Below are 24,476 nucleotides of genomic sequence, written 5' to 3'. Positions count from 1 at the left end.
ACACTTTGGAGCAGCCGCCTTAGCAGGCTTTGGGTGGGGACTGCGGCGGGAACGCGGGGCTCCGGGCGGGGACTGCGGCACCTCGGCGGCCTCCCGAACTGGGCAGCGTCAGCCGGAGGGAACTCTCCCGGCCCTGCCTCCGACGCGGTCCCCGACCCGGGCTGGGACAACTCCCTGGACTTCAAAGGGGATCAAAGCCGGGGAGGGACAAGGCACCCGGGCACAACTTTTCTTCCCCTCCGCCCCTCCTCTCAGTTGTTTTGTTTTTGGTTACTAGCTTCTCTTGGCAGCAAAATGTTGCAGGGGGGGGCGGGGGGGGTAGATCTGCAGGAAAAAGCCTGCTCGGCACGGGACACATCCAGGAAAACAATGTGGTCGGCAGAAGCAGGAAACTGGTTAGAGGCGAGGGTCGGAGTCGGGAAAACCGGGAAGGCGGGGGTGGGGGACGGGGGGACGGAAGGCAGCCGCCGCCTGTCCCAAGTCAGGGACAAGAGTGACTCTAAATGCCACCCCTAATTGGTCACCCAAGCCCAGAGATCTCAGATACCGCACCCAATCCCAGGCTGGGGGTTAGGGCAAGGCCAGTGAGGGCAGCAGTCCCGACTCCTCGCACCAGGAGGTGCCCTAGGAGATTCCGCTTCGACCCAGGCCCAGGAGGCGGGAGAGAAGAGGGCGGAGTGTAGTGCCGGGAGTCTCGCTACAAGACGCGCTGTAAGCGGCGACTCTCCCTCCTGGGCCGCCCGGTTCCCTTTCCGCGCCGGGAGTCTCCCACTTCCCCCGCCTGAAGAAAGGGCCGCACTGAGGGAGGAAGGGAGAGCAGAAGCGGCGTGGTGATTCAGGCCGGCAGGAAGAGAGGAGGGGGGTGAGAGGTGGGGTCCTAAGACTGCACGGGAGCCAGGGATAACTGGAGCTTCTGCACGCGCTTGATAGGCGGGGAGAGGGCAAAGGGAGGATAACCCTGGGGCTGGGGGGGAAGTTAGGAGACTATTGTGGGCCGCGATGCTACACGCAGCGCTAGGATGTTAACAACTTTGCGGTTCCAGATATGTCTGGGAACTGGAGCGCGTAAAGAGGAGCCATTCAGGTCCGGCTGGGGGCTCGGGCAGGGGAAGAGCCCCGGAAGCAGTGCGGAACACCCATCCTTCTAGGTCCAGGGCTGTAACTGGGCTGTCTGCCGGGGCTTGGAGACAGAGTAAGAGGGCAGCTGATGGCTGCAAGTGATGCCACCGACGGTTGCCAAAAGGTGGACCGAGGCTGCCCATGTGCAGGACTTGGGGAGGGGGCTGGGTGCGGACTGCGCGGCTGCATGTGAGCCAACGCAGAGTCCTAGGCAGTATGGTGATAGGCGGAGATGCAGTCCTGAGTAGTATTATGGGCTGCACTGGGAGACTGGGAGTAGGTCATGGGGGGAGGGGGTCTGAGATATTCCAAGCGACAATGTTAAAGCGTTGCCGAAAGCAGCATCCGCGCCCTCTCCTTCCCGCCCCTGCCCGGGTTTGTTCAGTCAGGGCTCCAGCTCCGCGGCCGGGAAGAAAAAGGGGAGAGGGAAGGAGCCTTTACCTGGCTCTGACGCGACGGGTCCCAGGCCCCCGGCTCCGCTTCCCACACAGAGTTCTCCTCCCCTCTTCCCCGCCACCCGCTTCTACGCAGATCGGTCCCCTAGTCCCCGGAGGAGCCTCCGCCAACTCCGCAGGACCCCGCCGGGAAGCAGAGCCCACCCCCTTGCCAATCACCACCCGTTTTCTATCGACCGATGGGGCTCTTAGCCAATAGAAATAGCTGATCCCGAGAGGCCTGGAATGAGGAGGAGGAGCTGGCGAAACTTGGGGGTGTGACTAGCACTACCGAGGCGTGGTCACAGAGTAAGCTCCTCCCAGGGTGGCCGAACCCCAAAGTAGAACTGATGGGCGGGATTAAAATGGAACCCACAGCCAAACACATACTCCTGAGAGAAGGCACGACCAATTGGACCGGGGTAGAGAGGAGGGGCGTTGCGGAGAGTTTTAGCCAATAGAGAGTAGAGACCGGCGGGAACCTTTAGAATGTCTTCCAGTAAAAAGCGCGAAGGGCGTGCCTTGCTTCTCTCACTGAGGCGGGAGTAGGTCTTGCCCCAACCTCCCAGGGCTGACCAATGGGATCGGGGGCGTGGCCAAGATCCGCCAACCAGAAAGCCGAGTGGATCAAGGCACCGTTACTGGGGCGTGGCGTACGGTTTCTTAGCCACTAAGATCTCGCCAGGGGCAGGCTCCCAAGCCTTCCAATGCGGGACGTGGGCAAACTCTAGTTCTCCCAATCGGTGCGCGACGCTGGCAATTCAAACTGACAGCCTGTTGGAAAGGCAGAGAGAGCGGAAGAGGGAGCAAAAAACGACCTGTTCGGTAGCAGAGACCTCAATCGGTGGCAGAGACCTCAACGCCGTCTGAGCCCCCAAAGCGACCTCTGTCCCGCCCCACCCATACCACCGCGCGCTCTGGAGCGGCCGTTCGGGAGAGACTTGAGGGGACTGCGGGGGGCACGAGGGAGAGCCGAGGGGAGAGAGACGCGAGAGGAACCGCGCGAGAGCCCGCACGCTAAGGGCTGGGGGCTGCGGGGAGAGAAGTGAAGCGGTGGGCCCGCGAACGAGCAGAACAGAGGAGGGTCGCGGGAGGCCTAAGAAGCACCCAGGATCCTTCCAGTGGGAAAGCTGAGGAGATTTCTGAATTCTGGGGAGAGGAGAAAGATTTCCAAAGAGGAGGCGTGGGTAGGAAAGCTTAGCCTGCGATCCCAGAGAGAGGAATTGGAGCTCTCCGTGGGAGGGGCTTAAGAGGGAAGGTTTAGATAAAACACGGGAGAAGCTGAGGGAATTGCCAAAGGGGCGGGAGTTAAAGGGTAAAGGATCCTTCTAGACTGGAGTAAGGGAATATTGCAGAAAAGTTCCCGAGGCAGCTTGCCTTTTGTCTCCTCTCCACTCCCTTGCCCGAAAGTTGAAGAGAAAGTCAAAGTTGCTATTTCTCCCGTCCCTGTTCAGTAAATATTACTTATACCCTCCCACGGGAAAATCGAAAAGGAACTCATTCCCTTCTCGATTTTAGGGCCTAGAAAAGCTCGAGGCCTCGCAATTTGATTTTTAACCTGGGGCATCAAACTAGGAAAGGAATAGCTCTTGTTTCCACTTTGAAAATCCCACATCTCATCCTTCCCCGGACGCCATGTCTACCAGCTGTTGTAGTTTCAAGGACCGCCGCGTGTCCATCCTGTGTTGCAAATTCTGTAAACAAGTGCTCAGCTATAGAGGAATGAAGGCTGTTTTGCTGGGCGACACTGAAATAGACCTTTTCTCTACAGACATCCCTCCTACCAAGTAAGTCATGCTATTGGCGGGCAACAGTAGCCTTTAACTAAGTGGGAAAAGTGTTTGGCTTGGACTTCTGGGAGTCAACAAAGGAGGTTATCATTTTGGTGTTCCAGCCACTCCCAACAGTCTGATGATCCCCTGGGAGTGTAACTAAGGGGGCAGACTGTCTGGACGAAGTCTGTGGTTTAGCCAGAGTGGTCAGTCCTGATGTAATGTGCTAGCTCACTTATAGTCATGTGATCTCTCAAGTTGGATCCCTGGCAGCTGTGTGCTGCCTAACCATCCTCTCACTGGATCAAGTCCACAATCCAGATTCTAGGTAATTTAGGCAAGATTTTCTGTACTGTTGGTGAGAGAGGTCATTTGAGTTTTTCATTTTTATCCTTGAAGTTTTACACCAAAAAACTTTCCCTAGCTTTCTACCATTATTTGCAATTGGCATGTCAAATCAGATCAATTGTCCATCTAATTCAGTATTCTTTCCTGCTCTCCCTCTGTCTCTCTGAGTGAGAAAGACTTGTGTTGATTTTCATGGGATGAAATAGAGACTTAGCCTTAAAATGATCCTTGGCTCCCATAAAGCCTATTTGAGACATTATGTATTTGTTTGCATACTTAAATCCTTTTTAAATTCTGTTTTCAGTCACTACTTATTATTGGGTAGTCCTTAAGAATTAGCTTTTTATTTGAAAAGGCCATTTTATTTGCTTTAAATATACCTTTTTTCTAGTTCTAAAACATACTTTCTCTTTCTATAGTCGACTTATATGTGCCCTTACATGACTTTAAAGATTATGCTCTTTATTGAAACTTTATCATTAAAGCAAAAAAGTAATTATCAAAAATATACCTGGACAGCTATTCTTTGGACACAGAGCCAGAGGAGTCAGGCTAATAATCAGAATACTTTCAAATGGATTTTATGATCACGATAGACACTTTAAATTTTTTTAAATATACTCAAAGCTGTGGACTCTTCCTTGAAATCCTATCTACATTGGTTTAAATGTGGTCATGCCTAATGACAAAGCCAAAGGCCCTCATTTACTGCAAAGATAAATGGGTTATTATTTCAAGTACCTCTGTGAGTATGTATGTGTTATAAGAAGAAGAAGCAGTAGACAATAAATCTAGAAACTACTCTTGCCAAGTTTCTATGATTTAAATTATCTAGCGCCTTTTCTTTTTAGTAGCACATACAGAAACAAAAATTTTAAATATTAACCCATTAGTCTTTGTAATACCTGTGGAAAGTTTAAGATAGTCACAAGGAGGGCTCAGATATGTGACTTGTTAAAGGTTAGGCCAGATCTGGAATATAATCAGGTCTTTTCCCTTGTCTACTCCTCCTTATAATGGTTACAGTGGTGATGGATTAATGCGCTAACATGGATGTGAGTCAATGAACACACAAGATTTTTTACATGGAAGGTTTGTTTGTCATTTATAATGAGCTCACAAATATTAACTCTTAACAAAATATACTATAGTTCTCTTAGAGTCTCTTTTGGCTCTTTGGGTTTACAAAATTCATGTAAATCACAATCAAAAGTACTTTTTGTATCAAGGGTTCGGAAAAATCGGAACCCTTGTGCACTGTTGGTGGGAATATAAAATGGTGCCACTTTAATGGAAAATAAATGGCATATTCATAATAACCAAGAGGCAGAAACAGCCCAAATGTCCATCAGCAGATGAATTCATAAACAAAATGTGGTTTATGCATACATTGATACATTATTCAGCCTTAGGAAGGATGTCCTGCCTGTCACATGCCACAACATGGATGGACCTTGAGGACATTATGCTAAGTGAAATAAGTCACTAAAAGACAAAAGCTATGTGATTCTCCTCATCTGTGGTATCTAAAGTAGTCAGATTCATAGAAACAGAAAGTAGAATGGTGGTTGAGGGTCAGGGGAAGAGGGAAATGGAGAGTTGTTATTTAATGGGTACAGAGTTTCAGTTTTGCTAAATGAAAATGGCCTGGAGATTCATTGCACAAAAATGTGAACACACCTAACACTTATGAACTTGTCCACTTAAAAAATGGTGGAGTTCTTGTAGTGATTCAGCAGTAACAAACCTAGCTAATAGCCATGATCCCTGGCCTCTCTTAGTGGGTTTTGGAACCGGAGTTGCTGTGTGCTGTGGTGTAGGTCACAGACACAGCTTGGGATCAACGCCTAGCCTGGGAACTTGCGTATGCCACAGGTGTGGCCCTAAAAAGCAAATTAATATATATATTTTTTAAATGGTTAACTTACTATATTTTGTATTTTTTTTTTTACAACATGTTTTTTATGTACATTTGACTATCTCTACACTTTTCCCTCTCCAGTGCAGTGGACTTCATTGGAAGATGCTATTTCACTGAAATCTGCAAATGTAAACTGAAGGACATCGCATGTTTAAAATGGTAATTTGTGGCAATATTCCAAATAGCTCTGGGTTTAGGAGATGGATGTTGACACCAAAGCACAGAGTTCAGTGGACTGCATCGAGCACTGGTTATCACCCATGCGATGAGCCGTTGAAAAACCATTTGTTACACAGAACTGTTTTTTAAAAGGGTCTCGTGGCGCTTTACATGTGTATATGATTTTACAGTTTCTCAAAGTGCATTAACAAATATCTGCTTTAACTTTCAGAAACAAGCAGTGTAGTTTTGGGGGGAGAAAGAACACTTGGATTTGTAGTCATAAAAATCAGGTTTGAGCCTTGGCCCTACCTTTATTCTCTATGTTAGCTTGAGTAAACGCCTTAAACCTCTAAGCCTCTGAACCTGTTTCTATCCTAAGACTATAGTTGTCATCTTAAGATAGAAATTAAAATATCTTTTGTGTTTACTTTGTAGGGTTGTTAAAGATCAAGTAAATTATGAAGGTTAAAAGGCTTGATAGGAATTCCCACTGTGGTGCCCAAAGGGATTGGTAGTGCCCCTGCACCACCAGGACGCAGATTTGATCTCCAAGCCTGGCACAGTGGGTTAAAGGATCCTGCTGCAACTACAGCTTGGATCTGATCCCTGGCTGGCGAACTCCATATGCCGTGGAGGTGGCCAAAAAAGGGGGTAAAAAAAGTTTAATAAACTATAAATTATAACACAGATGACAGACTTGAGTGTTATTAGCCCTTTTTAAGAGAAAGAAAAAATTGAGATTTCCTATTTAAATGGAGTTTGGATTATAAATTATAATCCTTTTTTTTTTTTTTTTTTTTTTTTTTTATGGCTACACTGTGGCATAAGGAAGTTCCTGGGCCAGGGACTGAATCTATGCCGCATCTGTGGCAACACTGGATCCTTTAACCCACTGTGCCTCGTTAGAGACCATGGAAACTGCTAAATGATGCAGGAAACAAATTTGGCAAAAGCACAACCACTAAGAGATAGCCTTATCATTAACTGCACTTGATTTTGCTCATTAACCTATGTCACTTTCTCTAATAAAAGGCCTGTGTGCTGAAACCTAGAGGCCTTTGTTCTTTGGAACGGAGTGCCTCCTGGTCCCCCACTTTTCTAAATGTAGGCGTCTTCTGTGGTCTGTTAGGCCACGCTGTCCCTCTTCCAGGGTCTCCCACTGACCTGCAGTGCTGGCCGCAGCAGTGCCTGGCAGAGGATTGAACCCAAGCCCCTGCAGTCAGATTCCTAATCCACTGCCCCAGTGGGAACTCCTATAAATTATAATCTTAATCATTTAGATTAGCAAACTCTTTTCATGTGGTCATGACCATTTGATTTCTTTTATTCACTCATTCAAACTGTATACGGAGGTCCTACCATGTGCCCTTGTTATAGGGGCTGGAACTCCAGCCTTAAGGAAAACAAAGTTACAGTCCTTTGGACATTATATTCTAGTAGGAAGACAATCAATCAGTCAGGAAGATATTTAAATAAATGAGATCTTGACTGTGCTAGGAAGTACTCCAAAGGAAAGAATAATAATTAATAGAGAATAAGAGGTTGCGGGAGTGGGTAAGAGCTACTTTAGATAGCTTGGTCAGGAATGCCTTCTCATAAGGAGGTAACCTTGCAGTTGAATCTTAAAGGGTAAGTTAAGAAGGAGCCAATGGGAGAATGTTCTAGGCAGAGGTTACAGCAAGGGCAAAAAACCTAAGGCAAGAAGAACCTCAGGCATGGCAGAAATGAATCCGACTAGTATCCATGAGGACGCGGGTTCGATCCCTGGCCTCGCTTAATGGCTTAAGGATCTGGCGTTACCATGAGCTGTGGTGTAGGTCGCAAATGCGGCTTGGCGTTGCTGTGGCTGTGGTTAGGCCGGAAGCCTCAGCTCCAATTTCAACCCCAACCCCTATCCTGGGAACTTGCATATGCTGCGGGTGTGGCCCCAGAAAGCCAAAAAAAAAAAAAAAGATGTTCAAGGTATAAAAAAGGTGATGGCCAGTGTGACTGAGACATTACAAGTATTGGATGAGAGTAATGTGGGTGGATTAGAGATGCGGTCAGAACCCAGATAATCTAGAGCAGCGACATCCAGTAGAACTATGCAAGCCACCTATGTCATTTAAAAATGTCTCATGGGAGTTCCCGTCATGGCGTAGTGGTTAACGAATCCGACTAGGAACCATGAGGTTGAGGGTTTGGTCCCTGCCCTTGCTCAGTGGGTTAACGATCCGGCGTTGCCATGAGCTGTGGTGTGGGTCGCAGACGCGGCTCGGATCCCGCGTTGCTGTGGCTCTGGCAGAGGCTGGTGGCTGCAGCTCCGATTCGACCCCTAGCCTGGGAACCTCCATATGCCGAGGGAGCGGCTCAAGAAATGGCAAAAAGACAAAAAAAAAAAAAGTCTGTAACCACATTTTACAAAGTGAAAAGAAACAGGCAACATAAATTTTAACTGTATATTTTAGTTAATCTAATATAGCCAAAATATTATCGTATCAGCATGTAACCAGCATAAAAAATTACTAATGAAATATCTTACAATCTATTTTTTTATTCTTAGTCTTTGAAATCGAGTGTATTTTTATACCCGAGCACATTTCAGTTCAGACCAGCCAAACTGCAAGTGCTCAAGAGCCATGTTTTGAACAGCACAGATCTAGACCGTGGTATGAAGGGGTTTTTTGGTTTTCATTTTTGGCCAATGGGAAGCCAGTGAAGGGGTTTTAACAAGGGAGCAAAGTGGTGTGATGGGTCCTTAAGACAATATTAGCTTCATGAGAACAAGGACTTTGTCCACTGCTGTATTCCTAGCACCTGGAACAGCCCCTGACACATAGCAGATGTTCTATAAACATTCCTTGAATGATTGAGTGAATGAATGAATTTGGGTGGTAATTAGAAGCATAGAATTTACTCTTGCAATACAGTCTTACAAGTAACTGTCAGTCCTAGTCCAAGAACAACTTTTGCTTTCATTTATTTGCTCATCAAGAAGATTGTGATTGGAAGACATGGTTTAAGTGGGCCAGTACCTTTTATAGTATTTCTTATGGGACCTCACAAAAACAGCTGAGTCTCATATTTCACAGAGTGGGTACAAGCTATAATAGGAATTTTCACAACTCATGGTATAAGCAGTTCATATTGTCCTTTAAAAAAAATTACCAGCTAAAACTTTCCCTGTGTATTCACTCTATTTAATGGTGACTAGATAGAAAACCAAAAACCTCTACAGGAGCAAAGCATTTCTAATCAGAAAGATAACCCTGAGGAGAGTAAAAATAAATAAATAAACTTTTGCAACTTTCTCGAGAAGCTGTGGATTTGCTTCGTTTCTGAATTCCTTCAAAAACACTACAACTAAAATTAGAGCAGCCAGCTTGTGTTCAGTTTTCATGGGCTCACGCTGTCTTCCTACTCCTCCATCTGTTGAAACAGTTTTTAGGTGCTGGCATGGAACTAGAACATATAAGAACCCAACTTGCAGTCCTGGGGAGAACAAAAACCTTTTACTCACAGGTCTGAGTTTATTTCATAGATTTTGTTCATCCAGCCCATCAATTTAGGGTGCTTTACAGAACAAATCACAACCTTATGGCATCTAGAAACTAATTTCTGAAGGGAGCATGCGTAAAACAATACTAGCAAAGAAATAGAGAATGCATTCCTATTATTTCACGTAAGGACTATTTTCCCCCTTAACAGTAGAGCTGTAGCCATCATCAGAGTAAATCCCATCCCAAAGATCCCAGCAATGGAGGTTGTTAGGAGGAAATGAGATTTTTACACGGTCTATCTACTCACATTAGCATATAAAATGCTGCCATGGCCAGACATTACCTTATATCTAATACTATTTACTTTCTTTTTTAGTGGGAATATTGTAGGTTATCATGTGATTGTTCCGTGTTGTTCCTGCCTTCTTTCCTGCAACAATGGACACTTCTGGATATTTCACAGCCAGGCGGTTTATGGTATTAACAGACTCGACTCTACTGGTAAGAACCAATTGACTCGGGCATTCCTCTACAGCATTTCTTTATCAGTGCTTGATATGGAGTGAACCTCTCCATAGATCATTTCAGGATCCCCACTGAGACCTTCTCTAGTGGGGTGGATTCACTAGAGTAAACCTTCGATCCTTTCATCCCAAACACTTACTTATGGAAACTACTAGCCAAAATTCATTGCCCTTTCTATTTTGATCATCATATTTAAGAACCTCGTACTTCTTGGGTGGAGTTCTTGACCTTTATAAATTAATACTTTAATTGCTCCAAATTGGTGACTTGATACATATCATGACTCCAGGGAATTTGGGAAGAATTTAGGTCAATAGTCAATTGTGTATATGAGTGTGTGTGTGTGTGTGTGTAAAAAGGGAGGAGGGGGGCTGGGGTTATGGGAGTTGGGAGGAAAGATGACTAGGTAACCTCTGCATTTGGTGACGTTGCTTCAGGATAAAATTGATATCTTGGCATCTATATTAATACATTATGATAAAAATTTAATCAGGGGATGTAGTTGATATCAATATGTTATACTGATTATCTAGTCAGAAAATATACAACCCATTCTTAAAAGATATGTATGTAATACATTTTGTATTGTCTGGAGCCTGTCAGTTTTGTTATAGGACACATGTTCTCATTGTCTCAAATCTACTTACACAATACACTAAGTTGGCTCTTTGTGGGAATTTTTAAGTGGGAACTGAAGTCTACAGAACTTCAGTTTAGAGAACAAGTCTAAAAAACTTGACGTCTGAGTTGGCACTCACAGGCTCAAGTTTTCAAATGTATGTTTTTAGTCCTCTTCAGAACTTAAAATGTATTCCTTTTTTTAAAGTATGATTTTCCTTTACAGACTAAGAGATGACGAATCGTGAGCTAGGTCATCAGAGGCTGTAAACCCTCCAATTACATTTGGGTTTTTATAGACTCTGATTTTTTTTTTTTTAATCACCTGGCATTCGACTGTGGCTCTCAACCCATTATTTGGAGGCCTTTTTGTTTTTTCTTCTTTTTAGGGCCGCACCCGCGGTACATGGAGGTTCCCGACTGGGGTTGAATTGGAGCTGTAGCCACCGGCCTACACCACAGCTCACAGCACATGGAGGTTCCCGGCTGGGGTTGAATTGGAGCTGTAGCCACCGGCCTACACCACAGCTCACAGCAACGCCGGATCCTTAATCCACTGAGCAAGGCCAGGGATCGAACCCACAACCTCAGAGTTCCTAGTCGGATTCGTTAACCACTGAGCCATGACGGGAACTCCTGGAGGCCTTAATTTAAGACTCTAGTACATTAAGAAGGCCATTTTTGAGCAAGGACTTACCTGAACTTCCCTAAGTGAGAGAGCGGCTCTGAATGTAAGCCTCCAGTTTATATTTGTGTCCCTCATAGGACACACATGAAAGGAGGTTTCTGCTTTGATACTGTTTTTCCTGCTTCATAGAATTCCAAACACAGGGTGGAGATTTTTCAATTTTGTTTTACTTTTTCGTATTGGTCAATTTTTCAAAGATAAAAGCCCCGCATTCTTCCATTCGCATTGAATCTAATCCATGAGAAACAGATGTATCACAGGATTTCCTTCCTCCCTTCTTAACAGAGAAAGGAAGGTGCTGCTTCTGTCAGATCCAGGCTCTTGGTTTATTTTTTCTCCTTTGAACCAATTGTGCTGAGCCCCTTGTGTCTCTGAGTCCTGACTCCAAGAATATCAAGCTTCTCCTTTGTAAACCTAATACTGGGGTTTAAAGCAAGATTTTCTGGACGCTTGATTTAAAGCAGGGTTGCTCATGGCACTGGAACTGTCCTTGAGGCATCCGAGTGAGGAGCAGCGCAAGACTATGTACACTAGCTTTAGAAAATTCTAGAATGTCTAGACCGAAAGGGTCCCAAGAAGTCTATGTTCTAGGTCAGCCTTCACATGTAGAGCTGATTTCCCAAGACTTTCCGGAGGAGGCCTGGGAGAGCTCGGTTCAAGTGCTCAGGGGTTGGCGAATGCCCTCCAAGTCAAGTTGTCTTCAGCTCCCCATTTACCTTTTGGGGTTCAAATTGTCCCTTTGATTTTTGTCCGAGTGATTCCTTACTAGCCTGTCATCTCTTCAAAAGCAGAACCACATCCATTCTTGGGGCAGGGGGGTGGGGGAGGAGTGTTTTGTATTGTAAGCAATTAAAAAATACGAAAAAATTATGGAAAATAATGTGATAGACATGAATCTGCATCAAATAGATGCTACTTTCTTGACTGATTAAAATTCCAGCATCTCAACCAAAAGAGACTATTGACTGTTTTCACTGTTTTAATGGTGCACATTCTTGTGCAGTCTCCTTGAGCCCCTGTGCAAAATGAGAGGAAATATTAGAGCAAAGGATGAGTGATGGACCATATTTAAGATATATATGGGTTTTGTTTTGCTTTTTTAAATTCACACAATGGAATGCCCTACAGAAATTAAAAGAAATGAACTGAATCTATATGTATGGACATAGGTAAATCTCAAAAACATAATTTTGAATGAATAAAGCAAATTAGAAGAGACTCATATAATACCATACTGTAAAAAATTTTAAATACACAAGGAGTTCCCTGGTGGCTCAGTGGGTTGGGATCAACCCAACATTTTCACTGCTATGGCTCAGGTCACTTCTGTGGCTCAGGTCACTGCTGTAGCATGGGTTTGATACCTGGCCCGGGAACTTCTGTATACCAGAAGTTCCCGTGCCAGGGAATATTGCCTGCAGTTGCTTGGCCAAAAAAAATTAAATACACAAAAAATAATATATATTGCCTGCAGTTGCATATATTTGTACTAAAAGTAGTAAAATCATTCATGGTGTACTAGTAGTGGTGGAAACTGGATTCAAGTCAAATCTCCAAACCCCGGCTCATTCCATTCCACCATGTGGCCTGGCCACTAGCTCAGTCCGTGTGGAGTGCATATCCAGAGCTGCTCTGTCCTCCTCGTGCCCACACTGATGACTGGACAGCTTGAGATTTGCATTCTTCCTGGCTCTCTTAGAGGTCAATTTTTTTTTTTCAACATAGTGCTTTGCAGTTACAGTATCATGTGTGCCCATAATAAACCAGCTCATTATCCTCTACTATGTATGTGATCTTGTATTATATACCAGTACTGGATTCTTTAATGTGAAATCTGACTATCCTTTCACAGTGAGGCTTTGTTTATTGTGCTGATAGCTACAACCTGGTCCTAAAGTTTCTATTTCTATCTTGACAGCCTTTGGGCTAACACCCACGTATATCAAGGATTACCATTGGTATTATAAATGGCTCTGAAACCTCGCTTTGTTTAATCAGAAGAAAAGTACCAGCGATTTCCATGCTTGTTGAAGAGATGAGGAGACTTATTCAGGCCTTTCCCATGCACCCTCCAAAGAGATACTTAATCTAAAAAGATCTTGTGAGATCGCCATTCTTAAAAATCACTAAAATGTATTTGAAAATTATCAATGTAGACTGATTATGGCACAATGTTGCTGGAGGCAGGGTTTGAGCAAATGGACTCCCAAGATCCTTCAGAGTTCCAAGATTTTAGGAGTTCTCTTGTGGCACAGTGGGTTAAGGATCTGGCATTGTCACTGCAGCAGCTTGAGTCACTGCTGTGGCACAGGTTTGATCCATGGCCCAGAAACTTCTACATGCCACAGGTGCAGCAAACAATAAGTAAGTAAGTAAATAATTTTAGGCAAAAAAAAATTTTTTAATATAAAGATGAGTTCCAAGATGTTAGAACTCAAGCCCTTGCTTAAAAGGGTTTAAAGAATGTTTGTGTTCTAGATATTCTAGGAGTTCCTGTTGTAGCTCTGCAGAAACGAATCTGATTAGTATGTATGCATAAAGACGCAGGTTCCATCCCTGGTCTCGCTCAGCGGGTTAAGGATCCAGTATTGCTGTGAGTTATGGTGTAGGTTGCAGACTCGGTTTGGATCTGGCGATGATGCTATGCCGACATAGGCCGACAGCTGTAGCTCAGATTGGACCCCTAGATTTGGAACCTCCATATGCCACAGGTGCGGCCCTAAAAAGACAAAAAACAAAAATAAAATAGATATTCTAGATGTTCTACTAGTATCTAAATCTAGTAGTAGTTGAGATACTTTTAATATCTAGATATTTTATTTGCAGTTCATTCTTGAATAGCTTTTTTCTTAACTGCTAATACTGTTGTTTAATATAAGAACATGAACATGTAAGGTTTTTTTTTGGGGGGGTTGGCTTTTTGGGCCACACCCACAGCACATGGAAGTTCCCAGGCCAGGGGTTGAATCCAAGCTGCAGCTGCCAGCCTACACCACAGCCACAGCAACCCGGGATCCAAGAAGTACCGAGCCTACAACCTATACACCACAGCTCACAGCAATGCTGAATCCTAATCCACTGAGCGAGGCCAGGGATCGAAACCACATCCTCCTGGATACTAGTCGGATTTGTTTCTGCTGAGCCACAAGGGAACTCCCACATATAAGGTTGTATAAACATGTTCTGAGGTATAACAGTAGTCAGCACCAAATAATGCTATGACTTTTTTTTTTTTTAGGCGTAAACTTCCTACTTTGGGGCAACTTGCCAGAGATAGAAGAGAGTACAGATGAAGACATGTTAGATATCTCAGCAGAGGAGTGTATTAGATGAATAGAATTATGATATATATATCTAATTTACTTTTTCCTATTTAAAATATATATTAATGGATCAATTTCTAAATTGTTAGTGAGAATTTGCCAGTGATTTCTTTTTTCCAAAATCAAAAAATGGGGCATTTGTTGATTTATTTATTTATTGTCTCGAATGAATTCCCTGTGTGGTTCTTTTCTTCTGCTTCTACTTCTAGCCTTCCTCTCTTCCATCCATCCCTCTGCTTGGTATAAGTGTATTCTGTATTCTTTTTTTTTTTAAGTGTATTCTTAAATTCAGACAGTAGAAGATTCTTTCACGTGTCACTCAGCTATCTCCCAATCTGGGGAAGTTTTTCTTACAACAAGATGCCAGATGCCGTTAATTTTACATTCCTAAATAAGCAGCATAACTATCCACCACATACATATCACCATGCATAAATCCATTATATGAATCCATGTGTAAAACCATGCATTTAAGCAGGCATATATGGGTGAAGCTCAGCCGGGAATTAAAGCTTAACAGGGAATTTTCCGTGGTCCAGTATCTATGGGTACTGGCTAGCATATGTTATACTGGTGGTAACCATGTTACTATGGGACAAGACTTTGTGAATCAGCAAATAGAATAAATTAAAACTTTAAAAATAAAATGATGGAAGAAACCCTCTTGATTCCTCAGCATGATATTAGATGTATAAATTTGTCAGAAAATGATCAATATATACTGTGTATCAATATTATTTATTTACATTCCTCTAAAGTCATATGGATAGTGTATTATGAAAACCAGATAAACTGAACCTCCATCTTTAACTTATCCCATCCTCTAGGGCTTTCTCTGTAAATAGCAAATTTTAGATGAGTGGTCTCAGTTCCAATTCTTAGACAGAAAAAAAAGGAAAGAAGTGGCTTGCTTATGCCTTTGTACATTGTAAAGAGGTGGGGGGTTTTTCTTAATTTTGTTTAGTTTGGAGCTGCATTCAGAGCTACACAGGGACTAAGACACTGGGATAATGTTAGGTTCCTGTTTTATGTTTAGCTAAAATTAATGTATCCTTTTAATGAAGAGCTATAGGCCTTTTGTCAACAGCGATATCAAATCAGACCATGTTACGGTTTTGTAAATAAAGTTTTGTTCTAAAAATGACCAGCCTTCTTTTAATTTTTTATTTTACCTACTTTTCTTACCTTAAAAAATAGAGAAAAAAATATTTCTTATTGTACCCATTTTTCTTGCCTACAAACATAAAGGTATAGAATATAAGAGCTATACATTTATTGCATGCTTATCATATACCAGACACTGTTCTAAATGCTTTACACATTTAATTCACTTATTCCACACAAGGTACCCATGAGAGGTAGGTATCATTATTATTTCTTTTTTTACTGATAAGACAGGTGAGGCATGAAGAGGTTAAGTAGCTTGTCTAAGGTCACACAGCCAGTCAGAGGTGTGGCCAGATTCAACTCAGACTGACTGACTCGAGTTCCAGCTCTTAATCTTGATGCTGTACCCCAGAGTACCTTCAGGCATGAATCAGCTATGATTTTATTTAGTCAGGACACATGCTGGATAACAGCTCCCTTGTTAGCTGACCCACGGTGAGGGCCTCAGTGACTGATTTCAAGGTTGAACAAACTCATGCTGGATCTTCAGGTAAAAGTAACCTGTGAGCGTTGACAGAATCATCTGCTATAAATCAAGAGAGAAGATGCTTCAGGAAAGGCTGCTACTACTACTGGAAACCTTTTCCGAAAGCCACCCTGACCATCAACACTGACAGAAGGTCACCAAAGAGTTGAGTGGGCAACAACTGGTTTTGGAGTTGGGATTTTTTTTTCTTTAAACTCTTTTTTTAATGCTTTTTAAGACCACACCCGTGGCAGATGGAAGTTATCAAGCCAAACTGGAGCCGCAGCTGCTGGCCTACACCAGAGACACAGCAATACAAGATCTGAGCTGGGTTGTGACCACACCGCAGCTCACAGCAATGCCAGATCCCTTTACCCACTGAGCGAGGTCAGGGATTGAAGCTGCATCCTCATGGATGCTAGTTGGGTTTACTCCTTAACCTCTCTTAAAGACTTTCTGGGAGTTCCCGTCATAGCTGAGTGGAAATGAATCTGACTAGCATCCATGAGGATGTAGGTGCGAACCCTGGCCTTACTCAGTGGGTTAAGGATCCAGCGTTGCCATAAGCTGTGGTGTAGGTCATAGACGCAGCTTGGATCCCGCATTGCTGAGACTGTGTTGTAGGCCGGCAGCTACAGCTCTGACTGGACCCCTAGCCTGGGAACCTCCATAAGCGGTGGGTGCAGCGCTAAAAAAAAAAGAAAAAAAACTTTCTGGTACAAGGTAACGTAATTGCCAGGATAAAAATAATAAAGTGATACTACATTATATATTTCTTCAGTTAACTTGTTCAATTAGATAAGTTGAGTGCTAGAATAGAGAATGTGGCAAGTTAAAAACAGAATTCATCTGGTTCCCTTTCTGCTCATGACTTCAAAGGCTATGGTTGATGGGGGGCTCTTTGAAGAGCAAAGACAGAGATGCAATGATTGAAGCAAGCCATAAATGTGATTCCACTCCAGCTGGAGAATATTTCAAATTACTCAGCTAACTTTTGGCTAATTGGATTATGGGAGGGCCAATTCTAAGCCAAAAATAGATTAATAAATATTCCATTTAGAGAAATACATTCATAGCACTCTTTTTTGTTGTTTTCTTTTGTTTTTGTTGGGTTCATTTGTTTGTTTGTTTTGCAAGAACAGTGCTTATAGGAGGAAATTACCCTGTTTTTTGTTTTTTTTGTTTTTGTTTTTGTTTTTTTGCTTTTTAGGGCTGCACCCACAGCACATGGAGGTTCCTAAGCTAGGGGTCAAATCAGAACTGTAGCTGCCAGCCTACACCACAGCCATAGCAACTTGGGATCTGAGCTGCGTCTGCAACCTACCCCACAGCTCAAGGCAGTGCCAGATCCTTAACCCACTGATCAAGGCCAGGGATCAAACCCACAATCTCATGGTTACTAGTCGGATTTGTTTCCGCTGCGCCACAACGGGAACTCCTACACTGTTTTTTAATAAAAGTTAGTTACATGTTCTCTGGTAAGACCAAAAGCAGAATCTCATATGTGGATTTAGCATCCACCTTCTAGTCCTAACATAATTCCCAGGCCTAGAAAACCTATTTATGCTTTGATCCTCTTCTAATATTTGACTCAGTTCAACAGACCTGTATTAAGCTCCTATGGTGTACAAGAACTGCGCAATTGCCCATATGGAAGATGCAATAGGTTTGGAAGAGGATAGAGCCCTATGAGTCTTATTAATTCATGGGATGCTTAAACTTCAATGACTCTGTAGAAGAAAGAACAATCTTTCTGAGTAGTCACAGGGAGTAGGTGTTAGGAAAGCTACACAGAAGTTATACTTGAAACCAGGCTTTGAAACCCAGTTAGGGTTTTGCCAACTGGGCCGAGAGCTCTGGGCAGAGAGAATAGTGTAAACAAATGAATGGACTGGAGTTTATTTTATTTATTTATTTTTTAATTTTAATTTTTTTTTTTTTTGTCTTTTTGCCATTTTCTTGGGCTGCTCCCGCAGCATATGGAGGTTCCCAGGCTAGGGGTTTAATCAGAGCTGTAGCAACCAGCCTACGCCAGAGCCACAGCAACTAGGGATCCAAGCCGCGTCTTCGACCTACACCGAAGCTCATGGCAACGCTAGATCCTTAACCCACTGAGCAAGGCCAGGGATCGAACCTTCAACCTCATGGTTCCTAGTCAGATTCATCAACCACTGAGCCACGACGGGAACTCCCAAATGGACTGGAGTTTAAAAGTATCTGGCTTATTTAGTAAATTTTAAGGGATCCCCTATACCTTCCAAGATATGTATTAAGAGCTAATTAGAAGATGAAGGTACCAAGGAAGGATGGAATCATGTTATGAAGATTATTCTCTGCCATTGTCAAGTTTCGACTTGATCCAGTAGCAATGGAGAGATATTGAGGTTTTTAATCAGGAGAATAAAATGATCAGATTTAGGATGATAGCTGCTGATGGCAAAATGTAATCAAGTTTAGTTTTCCCTGTGTCCTTTCTTTGATGAGCTTAAGGACTTGACCACGGAAATTATGTGTGTTGCCTTTACCCGAAGAACATATGTAGGTCTTTAAGTTCTCTGACTTTTCTGTCTTTCTTAGAACATCTCTTCTGATGTGGGGCACTGCCTCTCCCCCCACTCCACTGTGTCATTCCTGAAAGTTCGAGGAAGGGGCAGTGAGTCATCAACTCACCCACTACAGGGTGGTAGTGGTTGTTGTTGTTGTTGTCGTTGTTGTTGTTGTTTTGCTCCTTTATCGTTTTCCTCAAGTCAGTTCCTCAACCTCAAACTCAGGCTCCATTAAGGCATGTTGGGAGGGGCTTAATCTTAAAGCCACAATATTTTGAGTGATCTCTGGCTCTGAAAACCAAGCCTTTCTTTTTTTTTTTTTTTTTTTTTTTTTTTTTTTTTTTTTTTTTTTGCTATTTCTTTGGGCCGCTCCTCGCATATGGAGGTTCCCAGGCTAGGGTCGAATCAGTGCTGTAGCCACCAGCCTACACCAGAGCCACAGCAACGCGGGATCCGAGCCGCGTCTGCAACCTACACCACAGCTCACGACAACGCCGGATCGTTAACCCACTGAGCAAGGGCAGGGACCGAACCCGCAACCTCATGGTTCCTAGTCGGATTCGTTAACCACTGCGCCACGACGGGAACTCCCAAGCCTTTCTTTAAATACTGTTAATCTAGGAAATCTATCCCACCAAGAGCTGCTTTTTTGACCTCTAAGTCACATGTGGCTGATAAAGAATAATCTATATTACTTTTCTTTGGCGAGGAGGAAGCAATCATAATACATAAATCGTGATACATAAAACAACGAATTAGAACAAAAATGGGGAGAGGGAGAAAGTAGGAGGGATATGGATCAAATAATTTTGCTTCAGAGGTGAATTACTAGATGAAGGCTTTCCCTATTCTAACATTCATGCTTATAAAAGGAAATAGCTTCTTTTTCTGCCTTTTTAAAAAAACTTTAAAAGCAGCCTAAACCATAGTTTCTTTCTTGCCTGGTATTGAATGTATGCCAAATCTACCCTAAACTGCACAGATGGAAAAAATTAGTCTATGTCTGTGGTACCTCTGGGGTTGAATATTTTTAGTACTTAAATCTTGAGCTAAAGATTCTTTCTTCCAAGACTCTCATAGAATCATTTTATTGTCATTCAATGGATGAATTTACTGAGATAAAAATTAATAATATCAGGGCTAGGGCTGAAATTACTCATCTAAAATTTGCTATTTACAGAGTAGGCCCTAGAGAATGGGATAACTTAAAGATGGAGGGTTAGTTTATCTGGCTTTCATAATATGATAGTCATATGACTTTAGAGGAATATAAATAAATAATATCGATAAACAGCATATATTGATGATTGATACACCTTTAAAGTTTCTTGTGAGTTCTCGAATTCATTTTAATGCTCAGAATACCCTTGGGAGTTACATTTTTCAAATCAAGAAAGAAAACCTTAGCCTCAACACCCAGAGAGTTAGAAGAATTTAAACTTATCTTCTCATCTTAGTTCAGGGTTCTTTCCTACCTCCTTCACCTACCTTAAACCCAAAGTCTGGTTTTCCCTCACTAGCTATAAAACTTAGGACAAATTCTCATTCACAGCCTCAAAATCTAGCTACTCTCATTAATTAATCCATTCCACAAATATTTATTGAATGCTTACTATAAGCAAAACAGAAACTGAAGATGCAGAACTAAATCAGGCAAACTGGGAACTAACATTTTGTTGAAGAGGAAGAAGAAAGCTAACTAATATTTATGGAGGGTTTTCTGTAGCCAGGCCCTGTTCTAAGGGCTTTACATGTAACAACCCTAAGAGGTGGGTCCTATAACTACCCTCACCATGGAGTTGAGGAAACTGCGGTGTAGAGAGGCTAAAGAACTTGCCCAGGAGTTCCCTTCGTGGCTCAGCAGCTAATGAACCTGACTAGGATCCATGGGGTTGCCAGTTTGATCCCTGGCCTCACTCAGCAGGTTGGGGCTCCTGCGTTGCTGTGACTGTGGCATAGGCCGGGGGTGCAGCTCCGATTCGACCCCTAGTCTGGGAACCTCCATATGCCACGGGTGTGGCCCTAAAATGGCAAAATAATAATAATAACAATAACTTGCCCAGCATCACACAGCTAGTAAATGACACCACTCTGAGATGCGGAAAAGCCTGAATTAATGAGCTTAATGACTATGTTTCCTTTTTTGTTTTTCAATGTACTTATCTTCCCTCCAAACAAAGGTATGTTTTCCATCCGCTCTCTTCCTGTATACATATATCCCTGGTTGATTTTTGTGTTAAATTAAGGTGGTAACAACAGCATCTCCCTTTCCAGTAAGGAAACCTTGGTGCGCCTGTAAATGATAAGGATGTTAAGCTGATACACTAGAGAGAAAAAAAAAAAAAACTATGCAAAACTCAGCTTTGCGGCATTTCTATATGGAAACAGTCTTGTACTAGTCCAAATTTTTATCTTACCAGCAACAAAAGTTCACTAAAGAGTAAATGCCTGTTCTTTATACTCTTTCTATGTCTCCAACTATGTCATCATAGAAAAGTGAAGTAAACGATCACCTTTTGCAAACTGCTCTAGTCTCAGCCATGCTAATGTATTTAAAATCTATTTATGTGGAATTTCAGAAGCAGTCTTGCCTCAAGTGAGCATTCCTGAAGCTTCATTACAAGATTAAGGATTTCTTATGAAAGAGCAACAACAGGTATCACATCCATGGTCAATGTTTGCCTTTTGAGACTTGCAGAAGAGGGGGTTGACAAATATCTAAAGATTAATTGGATCTGCCAAATATGAGTACCATCGAAATTGGCCCACCAGAATGCATCTCTATGCCTCCATTCACACAAGCCTCTTCCTCTGGAAAGAGGCCCATGGTAAGAGTAGGCATATGGGAATGATTCACTTGGGAAAAGCTGTACCCAGAATATCAAAACAGTTTGCTTTCGTGTCTCTATATCCTTGCCATAATTTTTCTGCCCAAAGGAACCACCTGCTATTATGGCTGTGACACCTGAAAAGCTTTCTGGATATTGCAGGAGATTGCTCATGTGTGGGTGGATTTCCAGGCTGTTCGGTGGCATTGTTTTAAAAAAAAAAAATGTTTTTTGGGGAAAAATATTCTCAGAGACTGGAACATTGCCTTGTCTTATCAAAATTGCTCTATAGCCTTGTTCATAAATACGTTCAACCATTGAGCTACAGATGGAATTCGGTCGAAGACATACTGAGCTAATTTCCTCTGCATGATGTTACCCAGAGAAATCAAGCTGTCAGCATTCTGAAGAACAAGCCCTCAAAGAGAGATGGTAGCCAAAGACATGGGAAGCAGGAAAGACTGAAGATTCTACCCTTCCCAAATTTCATTCCACCCTCCCAAATTCATCTTTTTTTTTTTTTTTTTTTTGCGCCCATGGCATGCGGAAATTCCCAGGCCAGGGATCAAATCTGAGATCTGAGTCACAGCAGTGACAATGCCAAATCCCTAATGGCTAGGCCACTAGGGAGCTCCCAAATTCATCTTTTTTTTTTTTTTTTTAGGGCCACACCTGTGGCATATGGAGGGTCCCAGGCTAGGGGGTGATGTGGAGCTACAGCTGCTGGCCTACACCACAGTTACAGCAATGCCAGATCCAAGCTGCCTCTGCGACCCACACCAGAGCTCACGGCAACGCCGGATCCATAACCCACCGAGCAAGGCCAGGGATAGAACCTGCGTCCTCATGGATGCGAGTCAGATTCGTTAACCGCTGAGCCATGACGGGAATTCCCCTTGGAGTCATTCTTGATTCCATCCTTCACATCTTCTGCACTTTCTCTCCTACTCCCTTCCAATCCATCAGAGAGCTGGAGCTCTTTCAAATACACCCCACATCTTCCTCTACTCCAGGGCCTACTGCAGCAGTCTGCTATTTGGTCTCTGGTTGCTTTCTGTATCAGTGAGAGTTCAGTTGCAGATAACAGGCTGGCAGCTACACCTCCAATTCAACCCCCAGCCTGGGAACCTCCATAAGGGTGCTGCCATAAAAAGACCCCCCCCCCAAAAAAAGAATAGATCTAACTCCAGAGTTCCCATTGTGGCTCAACGGTAATGAACCTGACTAGCATCCAGGAGGACTCGGGTTTGATTCCTGGCCTCCCTCATTGGGTTAAGGATCTGGTGTTGCTGTGAGCTGTGGTATAGGTCACAGATGCAGCTCTGATTCAACCCTTTGTCTGGGAACTTCTATGTGCTTCGGGTGCGGCCGTAAACAAACAAACAAATCTAAGTACCCATTTATGGGTCTTTGAGTTCAAGAATACTTCTTTTTCCCTCCCCACTTCCTCTTACAGACCGTACATGAAAGACTTGTGAGATGCTGAAAGTTGGGCCTTCTCTCTTTTCTGGTTGCTGTCTATAGGATGAGTGAACACTATGAACCCCACCAGGAAAAGGAGGGAGGGTATAGCATCGCTGTTCCAAGAGAAGTATATTCTCCTTTAAATATCCAATTTGATGCCTGATGATAACACTTTATGAAGAAAAACCAAAGGCAAAATCAATATTTATTTGTCCCCTAGTTACAAGGGGTATATGTTCTTCCAGATCTCAGGGAAAGAAGAGCCGTCATACCCTTCCCCATGTTTCATGGAAGGTTTGGAGAAGAGTAAATGAAAAGCAAATGCTTAGCAGCCTGCCGCAGCTTTTTCTCTCCTGTCTGTCAAAAAATTAATGCTGATCAGGCCTCTGTAAAGGGAAAATACCCATCGCTGTTTATACCGTCGTTAATTTGAGACTGAATTCTTACTGACAGTGAACTTGTGTTTCTCAAATATAAAAATGTGAATGTATTTCCATTTAGCCCTTGTCTAGGACTGTGAATCAAATGTTGGTGGTGAAATGAAATGGACATATTCACCCTTTTGCAGTTCAGTGGTTGCAAGGAGGCCTAAAGCTGCAGAAGCCATGTGCTGGGAGAATGATTGCATTGATTAAATGCCAATTACTCCTGGACTCTTTTCAAAGGCTTCTGCTGTAGAGTTGAAACTGGGCTTTCTGTCTCATATTAGATTGGATCTCTATAATCCTAGGTGATGGCTGGTTTGGGAGCTCCAGCAATTACTTATGTCAGGTACTTTAATCAATAGCGTGCTTACTATTAGAACAAGTCTCCACACCCACTATGAAGCATTACTCAGGCTCTGTTTCCCCAGCCCCCACCCCAGGCACATGAACCTGAACTGCTTCTTTTTTTTTCTTTTCTGCTTTGTAGGGCCACACCTGCAGCATATGGAAGTTCCCAGGCTAGGGGTCAAATTGGAGCTGCAGCTGTTGGCCTGCAACACAGCCACGGCAACAGCAAATCCAAGCTGCACCTGCAACCTACACAACAGCAGCTCACAGCAACGCCAGATCTTTAACCCACCGATTGAGGCCAGGAATCGAACCTGGATCCTCATGGATACTAGTGGGGTTCATAACCTGCTAAGCCATAATGGGAACTCCCATGACCCTAGCTTCTGACCCACAGATGATGAAGTCACGCTGGTGAATCATCCTCAGCGGATGGGGGCAGCCCTCCATCCCCCAGGCAGACCTTTACCCCAAACAAGGGCCTGTCTGGAGAGATGATGGATCCTATCAGCCCAGCCATACCTGTCTCACTGTTCCACTGGGTATCAATCTTCTGGCTGGCAGCCTGCTGGCAATTAATTCTCCTATTAACAGGTGCTTCCAGCAGCAAATACTTAGAAAGGGCCTATGCTTGCATGTGGTCCCAAGGAAATTCTTTCCGACAAAGTTTTGGATCTAAGCATCACCATAGACTGATTTTGCCACCATCTCTGAACTATCCAGCAGACTATGAGAAGAAAGGACGGAAGGCTGAGCTAAAAGGGTGACTGAGTCACCAACTGGCTGAGCGACCTTAGACATCTTATTTCAAAACAGGGGGGTTGAGCAATTGGTCTTCTGAGA

General features: G+C 43.4%; 2 protein-coding genes across 16 annotated transcripts in view; one reads left to right on the top strand and one right to left on the bottom strand.

Annotated features, from left to right (window-relative positions):
- Positions 1–1,722, bottom strand: part of SRGAP2 (SLIT-ROBO Rho GTPase activating protein 2) — a 279,254-nt gene extending 277,532 nt beyond the window's left edge. For 9 of the 12 annotated variants that reach the window (XR_002335789.1, XM_021063294.1, XM_021063297.1 and 6 more), the window contains exon 1: positions 1,561–1,717. The gene's annotated coding sequence lies outside the window, so the exon portion shown is untranslated. Of the gene's footprint in view, positions 1–1,560 lie in introns of all 12 variants that reach the window. The other 3 variants (XM_021063302.1, XM_021063296.1, XM_021063300.1) reach the window with 3 other exon arrangements.
- On the top strand, positions 4–15,533 carry FAM72A (family with sequence similarity 72 member A). Of its 4 annotated transcripts, none has more exons than XM_021063305.1 (5): positions 4–711; positions 3,200–3,340; positions 5,676–5,753; positions 9,612–9,736; positions 14,305–15,533. In XM_021063305.1, exons 2-5 carry the CDS (start codon positions 3,276–3,278, stop codon positions 14,397–14,399), a joined length of 363 nt encoding a protein of 120 aa, XP_020918964.1. In that variant the 5' UTR covers positions 4–711; positions 3,200–3,275; the 3' UTR covers positions 14,400–15,533. The 4 variants fall into 4 exon arrangements, with proteins under 4 accessions (XP_020918964.1, XP_020918965.1, XP_020918963.1 ...); XM_021063304.1 differs by lacking the exon at positions 4–711 and adding an exon at positions 2,256–2,740; XM_021063303.1 differs by lacking the exon at positions 4–711 and adding an exon at positions 2,256–2,740 and having other exon boundaries at positions 3,072–3,340.

The sequence above is a fragment of the Sus scrofa genome, chromosome 9, assembly GCF_000003025.6.
Source record: "Sus scrofa isolate TJ Tabasco breed Duroc chromosome 9, Sscrofa11.1, whole genome shotgun sequence".
Lineage (NCBI taxonomy): Eukaryota > Metazoa > Chordata > Mammalia > Artiodactyla > Suidae > Sus > Sus scrofa.
The sequence above is the reverse complement of the archived record's forward strand: the minus strand, read 5'-3'. Positions and strand labels throughout refer to the sequence as shown.

Coding starts and splice junctions, on each gene's coding strand:
- FAM72A (XM_021063303.1), top strand. CDS start 3,189: ATGTCTACCAGCTGTTGTAGTTTCAAGGACCGCCGCGTGTCCATCCTG. Junction 3,341..5,675: donor ACAGACATCCCTCCTACCAA/GTAAGTCATGCT, acceptor TTCCCTCTCCAG/TGCAGTGGACTTCATTGGAA. Junction 5,754..9,611: donor GACATCGCATGTTTAAAATG/GTAATTTGTGGC, acceptor TTTCTTTTTTAG/TGGGAATATTGTAGGTTATC.